At 46.1% G+C, this 13,088-nt stretch overlaps 1 protein-coding gene across 4 annotated transcripts in view; it reads left to right on the top strand.

Annotated features, from left to right (window-relative positions):
• Positions 1–38: 38 nt before the first annotated feature.
• The window catches only part of LOC146186499 (eukaryotic translation initiation factor 4B-like), a 38,211-nt gene continuing 25,161 nt past the window's right edge, over positions 39–13,088 (top strand). Inside the window, exons 1-9 of one of the 4 annotated variants that reach the window (XM_084607234.1) lie at positions 238–434; positions 514–646; positions 925–1,065; positions 2,080–2,264; positions 2,334–2,450; positions 5,017–5,062; positions 5,148–5,264; positions 7,955–8,176; positions 9,769–9,858. In XM_084607234.1, coding sequence (XP_084463360.1) covers positions 640–646; positions 925–1,065; positions 2,080–2,264; positions 2,334–2,450; positions 5,017–5,062; positions 5,148–5,264; positions 7,955–8,176; positions 9,769–9,858 — 925 coding nt within the window. In that variant the 5' untranslated portion in view covers positions 238–434; positions 514–639. Of the gene's footprint in view, positions 186–237; positions 435–494; positions 647–924; positions 1,066–2,079; positions 2,265–2,333; positions 2,451–5,016; positions 5,063–5,147; positions 5,265–7,954; positions 8,177–9,768; positions 9,859–13,088 lie in introns of those variants that run through there. The other 3 variants (XM_084607233.1, XM_084607235.1, XM_084607236.1) reach the window with 3 other exon arrangements.

Genomic DNA, 13,088 nt, shown 5'->3' with positions numbered 1-13,088 from the left:
TCTACCGCCACCTATAAATGTTTATCACTTCTTCCTTTGCTATTACGTAAGGTACCATACTATAAAGTTCTTTTTCATTTTTGTCTTTAATTAATTATGTTAATTTTGCTGCCTACAAAGTTATCTTTTTAGTCCTCGTTTGTATTATTAGCATATCGTGAAAGTATTCAACATGGCGTCCACTGGTAGGTCAATACGTGGGATTTCTTTAACATATTTCTTGAAGTTTTTGACTACTCTAATGGGCAGTCCTTGTTCTGAATACTGTCATTTTGTGCGTGCACCTTCCCATGTCAGCCATCGGGCGTGGTCGCAGCTTTAGCATACGCGGCGTCCGCCAGTTAAATATGGTGCTAACGACCGGGTCGCTCTGGTGACGAGTGTTCTCGTGGAACCGCCATAAATTCCGCTCGGCGTGGTTATCACGTATGGTTGTAAGCTATCTCACTGCGTTACTCACGCAGCGTTTCGCTAGTTTGGCCGGCGCCGAAGGCTGTCTTTTATTGTGCGCAGTGAGCTGCGGTCCGGCGCCCGGCGCTATTAAGCCTGCTCGCGAAGTTCGGGGGCAGATCACGAGCGTGCACAACGTGTTCATTCAGCGTGCGCCCGTGAACACTCACGCGCACATTCGTATCAGACATGCCAGGTAACGTAGTATTCGAGCTGTCGCTTGTGCAAACGGCAGCCGTTTGACAGTTAGACCGGAGCTGCTTTTTGTCTATTTTATTAAGGCCTTGCAGCAGCTTGGCAGCTTAGCGTGTTCGCGCCCATGGCGTTTTTTCTCGTGTCCCGAATTTCCGGGGGGATGTGAGCTGATTAGGCGGCATATCGCCTTTGAGCTTTCGAGATGCTGTTATCTCGTGGCGTGTACTGCTGGGAGCTCCCCTGCCGCGAATCAACCACGTGCTTTTTCCATCTTTTCAGGTAAAAAGCATAAGGTTAAGGGGAAGACCCTCAACCTCAATGATTTTTTGGGTGGTGATCAAGATGCTCCGTCGGGGTATGCGGTGGTCAACACTCGTCGTATTAACTGGGCGGACACCATGGAAAATGAAGCCGTGGACGGTAAGAAATGGCTTTTGACCCCTTCATAGTCGCTCCGGTGCTTTGTTCACTTGCACTGCACCTTCATGTTTAGTCGACTCACGTGTGAGGTTTGCCTTCGCGCTGATGTCGTACTGTGTGTGATATGACATGTCACCCCTTTCCCCAATTCATTTCCTAGCTAATTTTAAGGTGAGCGCTGTGTGACTTTTTGCGTATAACTGGACTGCATGCTTTTCTGTAACGATTCAAACATTACCCTTAGTAACACCCTTTATGTCATGGGGCAAACTTAGTGCCATAAATAAACTAAGGTAAGCATTTTTTTTAAGGATTCAATTTCGAGTTATGTATTCGACAACTCATTTGGTGCAGATGCCTGTAGAGCTCAGTTTTCAATCGCTTTAAAGAAATAGCCAAAAAAAAAAACATAATTATTGAGGAAGCTCGTTGTTTAAAGCCAGGATGGGAGAATTGTGACTCAACAGGTACTGGTCAAATGCCAGGAGGTGGACACTTAAGGTGCATGGAGGGAGGAGGAGGAAATGGCTGTACACTTGAGTTTTTCTGTAAAGAGCTCCACCCTACATTTGGAATTGATTTAATCAGAATATTGGATTTATGGACAGTGAAGAAAAATGTACTTTGAACGTATAAAAGTGATCAAACGGAGTATCTTATTTGTGGCTCTAATCGAGGCAAGAGTAAGTACATAATATACTACTCACAGCTTGGTGGCGTGCACCACCAGTGCCCAATTCAAAACGTTACCCATCCGCCTTAACCAGCACGGGCAGTCGGGGTATTAGTTAGGCAGTTATTTTGGTAGCTAAAACCTGTACTGAGTGTGCTTGTAAAGCATATGGTACATCATGTCTTTGCGTAACTTCTGTGTTTGCAAGCTGTGCCACCTAACACATCAGGTTCATTCCACATAATGTTATGGAATTTGCGCAGCAACCTGGTTATCGGGAAATTTAAACTATGCCAATCCTCTTTTTTTTTTTTTTCTATCCCTCCTCCTGGGGTAAGCAGAGAAGTTCACAATTGACTACAAGAAGGATGAGAAGATCATCCTTCCCACGGCTCCCAAGGCTGCACGTGGACCAGATGTGGACATGTCCAGAGTACCCACCCGGCCCCCTTACACCGTTTACCTGGGCAACTTGCCGTACGACGTTTGTGATGAGGACGTCATAAAGTTCTTTCGTACCTTGAAGGTAAGGTGCAGCCAAAGACTCGTTGGAGAAACTGCTTTCCAATTCCTTGTTCTTATTTTTATCCTCAAGGTGTCTTCGGTGCGCCTGCCTAGAGAAAGTGGAGACAGGGGTCGCATGCGGGGGTTTGGCTATGCGGAGTTCCCAGACCGCAGCAGTCTCCTTGAGGCCCTGGGGTACAACAATGAGGTGAGTTTAATTTCATTTAACGCGAGGCACTGGTTTAACTTCATTTAGTGCTTTGGGACATGTAGAGACTGTCATCCCTTCTGAATTTCCAGACTGAAGGTAGCTGTGAAGTTCAACACTAGAATGGGTGCTCACTGCGCAGCGGCTGCATAGGGAGCTGTGACACGTGATTCGGTTCTGTCAACAGTAGGGTCCTCTGAGCAGCATCACCTTGCGACAAATAGTGGAAAATTGTCAAAACAAATAAGAACGCATTTAAAGGCTGCCATTCTCATTGCTTCTGTGGTGCAACGGATTAATACTACTAATCTCGGCATTCAAAACATCTGTTCGAATCCCCTGGGTGCAATTTATTTTTCTAATCCTTTTTACAGTTCACAACTTTCAAATGAATTACATCTTTCCGGGGGCGTGTTCCCCTTTAGGTTTTATTATGTGATGTTTTTGATATTTAATAGCCACAAAACCGGCCGTGAACAGAGCTAGGAGATGATGGTATGGCACCAGTTACATTTTGCAGTTACCTTCACTGTAAACGTTTCTTGCCTTCAGTGAGTGTATGTTACCTTTAGGTTGCATTCAGAGACGCCTCTCTGCATGCAACAATAGCCGTTTAACTCTCCGAGAGACAACCCGTGAAGAGAAAAATTGCGGGACCCTACCACTAGGAGAACGGAATTATGCAGCAGTGACGCTGCGAATGTCGAAAGTTTGCAGCTGAACACCAGCAACACCAGGTGTTGCTATGATAGACTTTACCGTAGGTTTTGCCGTCGTGTCGCATGCTCTGTGGGTACTGCTGCACTGCTTTTCAGTCACGACCAGCCACTACCACATACCCATGATAAAACAGGCCAATAGAATTTCAGTGGCAGTATTTTTTGCAATTCACTGGCGCCTTCATTTTATTGTAATTAATAAGGGAGTAATCACTAATTTACATCCACCAAAGCGCAGCCATACGGCTACATAGGAAATCTATGCAGCTTTCTCGGAAACTTAGTAGGTAAAGAAAAATTCGTCCTGGTCCGGGGACCGTGCTTATATGACTGCATTTGGGTGGATGCCAATGAGTAATTACTCCTTTATTACAAACCTACTCCACCTTGGAGGATTCCTATAATTATTCAAAAAATGTCTTGTTATATGGGGTACTTGTAGATTTTCATAGAACTTGTGTGCTGTGGATGCAATGTTCTGCTTATTCCGAATGTATATCTTTCTGCCAATTTTTTCATTTTAGGGCAGCAAATTTGGGAAGCGACCCATACACAACTGTATGCGGTAAAATTGCTTTCTGCGTAACTTTGCTGTATGCACTGCAAAATAATGTTTTATCCAGCGGCAGGAATTCTATTTTCTTTAAAAAAAAAAAAAAAAAGTGACTCAAGCCAGAACAGTGAGAACGAGTGAAAATGTACAGTGCTGGCGAGTACAGTGTAGCAAGTTAGACAAAATAGACATCATCCCAGCGGGGCCAGTGAGCACACTACCTAATATTCTAGTTCACTGAAGCCATTGGTTGTCACTTTTTCAGAATATTAATGTCCATTGAAGCCCACTTTTAACAGACGTGGCTGTGTCTCGGCAACACAGACTTGTGTGTGTTTTTGTGTCTTATACGTCATGAGCACCATAGGTCCAGCAAAGTTTCCCCATGTGTTTGTAGTCGCTGCCGTTTTCTCTGTCACTTGGGAAACACATCGAGATTGAGTCTAATCAACGTTCTCGGGCTTGCATTTTTTTACGATATCTCTTACCGGTGTGATTCCGATTGGCCGGCCTGTTACGCCTAGGGGGACGGCATCGTGACTCGCCTGCAACTGAAAGCAACGTTACGATGCCACTAGAGATAAAATGTGGAGTTGCGCTCCAACCTGCCTTTCACACTAGAGTGCAGCCAAGGTGGCTTGCCACAATTTGCACGGCCATGTAGTTTGATTCCACAACCACTCGGGGCCTGTACTGCCTGCCGCTCATCCAAAGCTACCTTACACCCCACGATTAGCTCGGCCAGATTTTGGATGGTCACTTTTCTGAATGAAGGTCAACTTTGCGTCACAGTATTTGGAATCATTGAGGTGCCGGTAACTTAACCCCCTAGTCACCGCGCACCATTATAAGAAATAGCGCAGGCCAGTCGTCGCAGGCCAGTCGTCCAGCTACGTGCAGTTCCAAGAGGCTTTTGCTTCGTTGGTTGTGGTGAAATCGGCATCTTGCATTCTGACATAGCACCTTGAATCTTCGAATTAATTGGGCCGGGGCAGACTGCTGCTAGAAACTATTTGGTCAAATTTACACTGGAAATTATGGGAGTTGCAGAAATTGTTCGAACTATCTGGGATTTATCTCGAAATTTTTACTGGGCATGTATGTTGCCAGCGTTCAGGCCTAACATCTCTGGTGCAGTGGAAGCAACAAAAAGCCCTATGAGATTGTAAAGAAATCATGTCGTTCTCTTTTCACTGAAAGGCATCATGTGGTTCCTTGTAGCAAATGAATGTGTAGGCTTTTAGGGGTGAAACGCGGATGCAAAGAGTACATTGCATTTGCTTCTTGTTTGCAGAACCTGAAGAACCGGTCCATCAAAGTGAGCTTAGCCGAGGAACATGGTAAGTGAATGTTTTCAACTTGCTATGTGCAAAGGGGCTTGCTGGAGTTGATTTAATCATGCATTGCAACCCTTCTGTTTGACAGACAACGAAGGCCGGGATCGCGGAAACCGTGACATGGGCCGGAGTGAGCGATCGTTGGGCGGTGACTGGCGAGCGATGTCCAGAGACGATGGGGAGGAAGACCGCAGGGAGTCTTCCTGTGAGTAACCTTTAAGCTGGGTTTCAACGTCGGGTGGGGCAAGTCTGCCGGTTTTTCTCATTTCAGTGTCCTGAAATGATTTGATCGAAGAGAACTAGTTTTGTTCGATTTTTTTAAAAGTTGGCCTGGTTCTTGGTTCTTTGTTGTGCACTGGGTGTCCTCTCTTTGAAATGACAGTGTGCTGCCAATATGCATTGGTCGTGTCAGGGTCATTTACCCATCCGGGTTTAATATGCCAACGAACATTTACTGCTGTCGTCCACGCGCTGTGTGAAGTCAGTGCGCACTAAAGATCCCCAGGTGGTCGAAATTACTCCGTAGCCCTCCACTACGGCTCCTCTTTCTCTATCCACTTTCACTCTCACCCTCCTCTCTTCCCTTGTGGGGCATGGTTCAGGTGTCCACAGAAACAAGTGTGACAGATACTGTGCCTTTCCTTTCCTGTGAACCAATTTAATTAGGAACTTGCATGTTGCTTACGTTTAGGGTACGCAGTACCTGTATCTAGCTAGCTCAGGTTCTGAACAATGCGTAGCTCACCACTGGCGGGGGAGACCACAATCAATTCTTTTGAGTTGCAAACAAGGTGCAGAGAGGGCTGTTGATGCTAGATTGATGAAATAGAGCGATTGCCAAGTTATACAAGGCATACGCTATACTGTGACACTGTACGATTGTTGCAGTGGCATAGGTAAGCTGCAGGGAATGCCACTAAATCATGGACGACCTGTATAAGCAGGACTGCTTGACACTCTCCTTGTCAAGCCAAGGAGAGCAGAGTTCCACCGTGAACACTGCTCCGAGCCGATTTTGCTTCCCGCGAGGCACTCTGCGGAGCGGCAACTGTTTGCAGACGCGGACTCGTCCGTCATGGCATGGAAGAGCAAAAAGGCGCTAGGGGCAGCTCGTTTATCATAATGTTCTTTCAGGGGAGAGGCACGTGCATTGTAAAGGACAACGTAAGCCTATGCGGAGCATTCATTCCTATATGGCAACCTCCGGGGACTATATATCGCGCATCTAGGTGTTGCAATGTGCAGGTGGGGAAGCTGGGTTTTAAGGACATGCACAGTATGGACCTCCTGTTTAACTAGTCTTTTTGTGTAAATAAGTTAGACAATGAAACTCCCATAGCATACGCCGGCGTGTAATCTTTCGTTCTGCGCATGCACAGCAGTATAGGGAATAGACTCTGGTTCTCGCCTCCAGCCTTGTCTGATGTTGTGACGTGAATAATCCACCGAATAAACCTAAAACGTAGCAAAGAAAACTGCGGGTTTTATTGTGCTCTTGTTCGGTTGCACGAATATTATTGTATTTTGGTGTATGCGCAGAATTCCTGGTGTGCCTGAGCCCTTGAGGCACTAAAGCCACTTAGCCACCATCACAGGGGGACGTCAAGCACCACGTGATGAGTGCGTAATAAATAAAACTCGTAACAGAAAAATTGCATGCACCTCTAACATGATCCAAATCCATGGCAAACTGCGGCGACAATCATTCCTGGCTGCTGCATTAGACGACCACCACAGGCTGACATAGCACATTTTTCACTTTGTGCGTTGCAGTCTTCATCAACCTTCATTTGTAAGTAAGTTTAAGGCCACATGAAAGCCAAATTTTGAACTTGTGGCCGCATCTGCCGCTTCACAGGCAATGACTTTTTGGACTGTTGCATGTCATTGCTGTGGGAAAGAGCAAAGCTTGCCTTCTGCCCAGATTTGGGGCCTTTGATTGCTCCAGAGATTTCGGCAGTAATTGACAATTGGTTCATGCTAACTAATCTGTTGAGACGCTAAGCTTAGCCAAGCTGTGCCAGATTTTTTATTTTTAACATTGTCTGCATTATCTGCCATTTAAAACAAATGCGTACTCAGTTTTTCCTTCTAGTCAGCACTTCCGCAGTTTTTCTTGGCATCGCCGACTGTTGGCTTTCTTTCTGTACATATTTGTGTGTATTTTTGACGAGCCCACAGTCTTCCTACGCTTGTCTGCAGTGTTTATTAGTACAGCCTCGTTTAATTTTGAGGATGCTTCACTGCATGGATTGTAAACAATACGTAACCAATGTGTAGTTTCAGTGCAATCAAAGTGTGCGCGAAACGCGTGGATACTAGCAGAAGAAATGCGCGTAGACATTGCGGAGGCATCGCAAAATTTTTTAAAAAAATGCGAAGTGCAAAGCAGCGTCTGAAACTGTGCGAGTGGTCAATGCACGTGGTTGGTGGCAGTGGTGGAATGGCATGAATCGAGACTGGAGGTATGCTGCAGAGCTGTATTTCGGCAGTCGGAAACGCGGATTGGGGACTTCTAATCGTCGTCGCGCTTGCCAGCCACAGCATGCACGCCGAAGGTCCATGGACACCTCTGGCCCGTGCGATCTAGATACAGGGAGGTCTCTTTGGAGGATCACTAGATCCACTGGTCACACATCGGCATGTTACCAGATTTAAATTAACTGATGCTAAACCTACCCATATCTGAATTAACCATTCAACGCCATTGACTAACAGGGGTGTCAGCCAAGATCGTAGAAAAATAAACGGGCATCAAGTTAACACAATTTTACTTTAATGCTGTGCCCTTTTTCCAGGTTCTATCTGGTAGACCCACTGCTGCACATTCTGTTTGGTCTCCCCTTTTTCCCCCCGATCTGACTTTTTTTTTTTTTTTTTTTTCTGGTACCACAGTTGGAGGCAGCCGGGGCTATGATGATGATGGTGGCTCCCGTCGGTTCGGCTTTGGGCGGGACTCTGACAGAGACGGCGGAGGCTTTAGTCGTGAAGGATTCTCACGGGACCGACCTCGTGGGTTCGGAGACCGCGATCAAGGCTTCGACCGCGGCTTCGAGCGCCGGGGCGGACTTGGCAGCTACGACAGGCCCAGGGACAGGGACTACGATCGGGACCGAGGTGTGTCTGTGTTCATTTTTAATTATTAGTTTGGGAACTAAACTGAATTACTTTATCTTGTTGAAAGTTAGCCTTGAATATGCAGTTACTCCTAGAATTGAAATTTGCTATGATTGCAGATGATAAATGTGTATAGTATAGTGACTTCGGCAAATGCAGAATTTAGTGCTGAATTTAAGGATGGCAGGGGCTCTTAGAAGAAAATTTGGTGCCTCACAGGGCCGTTCTAAATATAGCTACAGTCAAACCTCAATGTAACGAACACACTTATAACGAATTATTGAATATATCGAACTCTTCTGAAATATTTTTGTCATGCACATGTATTTTTAACTTCCTATAGCAAACGCGGTTCAGCATAAAACGGATATAACGAACTTCGCGACGCCGAGCACTACCTCACTCCAATAGCAGGAGGCAGGCTCCGTTGCACTAAGAGTGTGTTGTGTGGCACAGCAAGCGTTCAGGACTACCTCGCAGGCGTTGACAGCGCCACAGATGCCACATCGGCATTGAGAGTTGAGAGCAAAAGAAATCGTTCTCTTCTCACTAATGCTGACAGCGCCGCTTCAGCGGCAGCGGCACGATCGAATGTTTCTTTTGCCTTTTGCGCCTTTTGCATTTTAGTGTTAGTCGCGGCGTGGCCGTCGTACCATTCGGTGGAGGCTGCATTGGTGGTCGTGTCGGGTGTGGTGTGCGTAGTGCTGTGATGGTGGTAAATGTGAAAAAAAAAAAAGAGCACCATTGACGTTAAAGACCAAGCTCGAGATAAAATCAGGCCTTTTAAGGCAGTTTACAAGAGGAGACTGATTGACACTCTTCTCGTGAAGCTTCCTATGAAGCAGGACTTGGAAGATCGACTTGCTGGGAGCATTAAAGCAGCATGGGACAGCGTGAAAGGCGAAACAATTGCCAACTGCTTTCGGCACCCAGGTTTTGTTCCAGCAGAGGCCCGTGCATTCAAATGACGATGGGGACGATCCCAACCAAGCAGAAGCAGAGCTCCGCGAGCTCGATGAGGCCTGGAACGATTTTTCGCACCTTGTTGGTGACATGCCTGCAACAATAATCGTAGAAGACTTTGTAGGTGGCGACGACATTGCAGCAACCGCGGCTGTATTGACGGACGCCGAAATCGCTGCGGAAGTTTCTGAACATCCCACATACGAAGCTCAGGCTGACGCTGCAGACGATGAGAACGTTCAGACTTCACAAGAAGCGCTTGCTGCATTGGATTTACTGCGCCGCCACTGCAGTGCTATTGAGGACAGTGGGTTTGCCCTTGTTGAGTGTTTGCAAACTGTGGAACAGGGCATGATACGGAACGCGATCAACACAAAAAAGCAGGCTGCGGTAATGTGCGTAAATAAATGTACATGACCCAAGTAAGAACCCTCCAAGTTACTGTGCCTTCACTGATTGAATTTTGCTGCTCTTGCATGTATTTTCTACTAAATTTCATATTACGTATTATGGATATAGCGAACTATTTTCAGATTTTTTAACTGTTTGTTATAACAAGGTTTCACTGTATAAGTTATTGCTTTCAGCGTGGTGCCAGCATTTCTTGACCTCGTGGTTTCTGTCCCTAGGCTTTGGTGGTGGCAGGCGAGACTATGGCAGCAGCTACAGGGACGACCGGTACGGAGGATCTTCCGACGACCGGGAGGAGCGCAGTAGCGGTGAGCACCTGCGTTATCATTTTTTTTTCTTTTTTTCTTTATCCAACAGTCAACTGTAGTCAAAGGTTTGACGAATATTCGTCTGGTCTGGTATTTATTAGAACAGCTAACAGTCCACAACAAAGTCAAAAAAAAAAGAAACGGCGTTTCGGAACTCGTACGGGTTCTTTGTTCACAACGAGGAAAGGCAGGACAGGCCGATAGAATTTAAAGGGAGAGGCTACCCTTGAACACCAACTTTTTTTATTTCTTGAGATAATTGAGTGAAATTTTGAGGGTAGGCTTATGTACAAACATTTGAAGAACTACCAAGTTTCATGGAGCTGGGTTCATTGGTTCTGAAGTTAGAGGAGTATGTCAAGATGGTTTACATAGGTCCCTTGGGGCAGGCCTGGAGAATTTGCAAAACGTGCTGGCACTATGAAATTAGTCATGATCATTCCTGGATAGTTACCCCAGGGCAAGACAATTCCCTTTTTCCAAATTTCCTCGCTGAAAAATGTTAGCACAGTCCTAAAATTGGTGTTCTTAATTCCAGACACAATATCTTGGACAAAAGGAAATTGTCTTGCCCTCAGAAATTTATTAAGGTATGGAATAAAAGAAACCTCATGAAAATCTGATAAGTGGTTGCTGAGATACGGCTATCCTAAGCAGCCACACTAGGCAAAAAAGCGACACTGAGAAAACGGTCCTAGAAGGTTGAAAGAACGCTAACGTCTTTGTTTGTCAAGATATCTCAATGCAGTTCTTAGGGCAGGCTCATAGCATGGACATTTGAATAACTATTAAGGTTCATAAAGCTGTGTACGCTGGTTCTCAAGTTACAGAAATATATAATATGGGTCACATGGGTCCAGGCCTTTAGAATTTGCGGAATGTGTTGGCATTGCGAAATTTATTGAGGTAATTTCTGGATAGGTATCACGGGGCAAGACTAGGGGCTTTATTTTTATTTCCCTGTTTTCTAAGCTCCACTGTAGATGCTAGGACACTGCAGGAGTCGATGCAGTCGTCGTCTGCGCGCCTCGCCATGAAGACTGCCTTCGCTTCCGTGCACTCTGCTCGAAACCGATCGCAAAAACTGGTGAAAAGTGAACAGAATGCACGAAGTTAAGGGGAGACGCGGGTCTTAAAACGGTCGAAAATGGTCAAAAAGTCGATTTTGGGAAAAACTCATTTTCGGAAGGTTTATCCTTTCGAGCATCTACAGTAAAATTATTAACGCTGAATTCGGTCGGGAAATGCGATAAAATCGGCTTTCAAAACACCACGGCAGCGACGAAATGGCCCCGAAAAGAGAGACTTTGTTCGAACTTCCCGCGCGCGCCGCCGGCGTTGCAGCCGGCCGATCGCCGCCATCTTGGGCTTGTTTTGAAGCTGGTTTCTTTGTGCGCAATTTGAGCTATCTCAAAATGGCGTCGCTCAAGCCGAGCGGCGGTTCGGGCCGGTTTCCCGAAGGCCGTTTTCGGGTCGCTGATTGGCTCGCGCGCGCGCCGTTCTGCGCCTCCCATTGGCTGGTGTGACCGTCTACGTCATTTTTTTTTTCTTTCTCTTGCGTTCGCCGCTGTGGCTGTCGCTTCGTGCGCGTCTGTTTTTGCGCTCGTGTTTCTCTACACGCCGGGTTTCCGCCTTGTGCCGGGAGTTTCTCTTTGCGATCGAGATGCCGGGAGACAGTCGATTGAAACCGAGCACGCAACGAGCTTTTGGAAGCCGGAGGAAACGTCCGTGGAACAAAAAACAGCAGGCAGCGGCCACCAGTGCGTCGCCGGGGCCTGCAGTGCCGGACTCGTTGGATCCGCCGGGTACATCAAGCACGCTGCCCGATGACGACACCGCGGGACCAAGTTGCAGCACGAATCGTATCTCGGATCGTGGTAAACTTCGTGTTGATGCTGTGTACTATTCGTCGACCGAGCAGGCGCAGCGTGTTGAGCGGTCGGCGCAAGCAAAGTCCGTTCTGTCGGAAAAGTCGGCAGCCCAGCGCAAGTTTGACCTTCTTGGCGTCAGTGCGGATTACCAGACAGCTGATGCCGGTACCCAGTTCGCGATTGTGGACTTGAAGGTTTTGAACAATTTTTTCGCGCAAGCGAAGTGCGGAACCTGCGGCGCAGGAAGTCTGCGTTTGAGCAAGGCAACAGATAAGGAGTACGGCCTTGCTGTAAAGCTTCTGCTTGTCTGCAAAAACTGCGATTTCGAACAGAAGCAGTTCTCTTCCCCAACTGTTTGCCTGGTGGAGCTCTCGTCTCCTTGGCTCCGGTCCTCACTTTCACCTCAAAAAAAACACACACACACAAAAAAAAAAAAAAAAAAAGTCAACCCCTAACTTCTCGAAAGTAACCTCTATAATTTCATCACACTTACACATTCGACATTTTTTTTTTAAATGTTTCCTTGGATGGAATAGGACACTTTTTGTTTTGTTTTGTAGGGAAACAGATAGGGAACATCTGAGTAACATCCGTTATCGAAGATTCTTCCCAATATTTTCTGCACTCAGTGTCAAAACTTCAAATGCGTTTTTCTCAGCTTCATGTTTTTTGGTGACATGACTAGCCTTACGGAACTTTTCATTGGGTTTTTGTGGTGCAATTTTAATAAATCTTATACCGTTGAATTCAGAAAGGTTTGAACTGTGGAGCTATGCTATTTTTATATTGCTAAGTTGAACATATCAAATTTATTGAACAATAATGTCAGCTAATTATATTTTCGAATTGTGGGGCATCTACATAATTGAATATTTTTATACTGTGATGTACATCAATGATAATATAAATAGCATAGCTCCACATGGCAGGTCTTTGGCTACAACTACATTTTAATCGGAACGAGAAAATATTGAGGGAAACTGTCCTAACGACCCGTAAGAAATTACCAAATTAGGCTTTGGTTATTTCCCAATAACATTAGAACTAATTGAGATAGAGTAAAACTAATTACATTTTTGAAAACAGGAGGAAGAAATACATATACACACCCAATTTCGTTATTATATCTCTAAAAATAAAAATTTTCATTTTAAGACCAGTGTCTCCCCTTAACGACAGCAAAGAGCCGGAGCAAACGACGCGGGGAGGTAGCCAGCAGAGACAGACGCGTCAGCAGGCACAGCAGCCAATAGCAGTCGCCCGATCCCCCGCGTTCTCGTGGAGCGCGCACTTTGCCCAGTCGCAGCCTTGAATTCAAGCACGGGAAACTCTAAAGCTGCCGCCAGGCTCCCAATCGGA

This window comes from Amblyomma maculatum, chromosome 6 (assembly GCF_055883805.1).
Source record: "Amblyomma maculatum isolate TAMU_Amacu chromosome 6, ASM5588380v1, whole genome shotgun sequence".
Taxonomy (NCBI): Eukaryota; Metazoa; Arthropoda; class Arachnida; order Ixodida; family Ixodidae; genus Amblyomma; species Amblyomma maculatum.
Note: the sequence above shows the minus strand (reverse complement) of the source record. Positions and strands in the feature narration are given on the sequence as shown.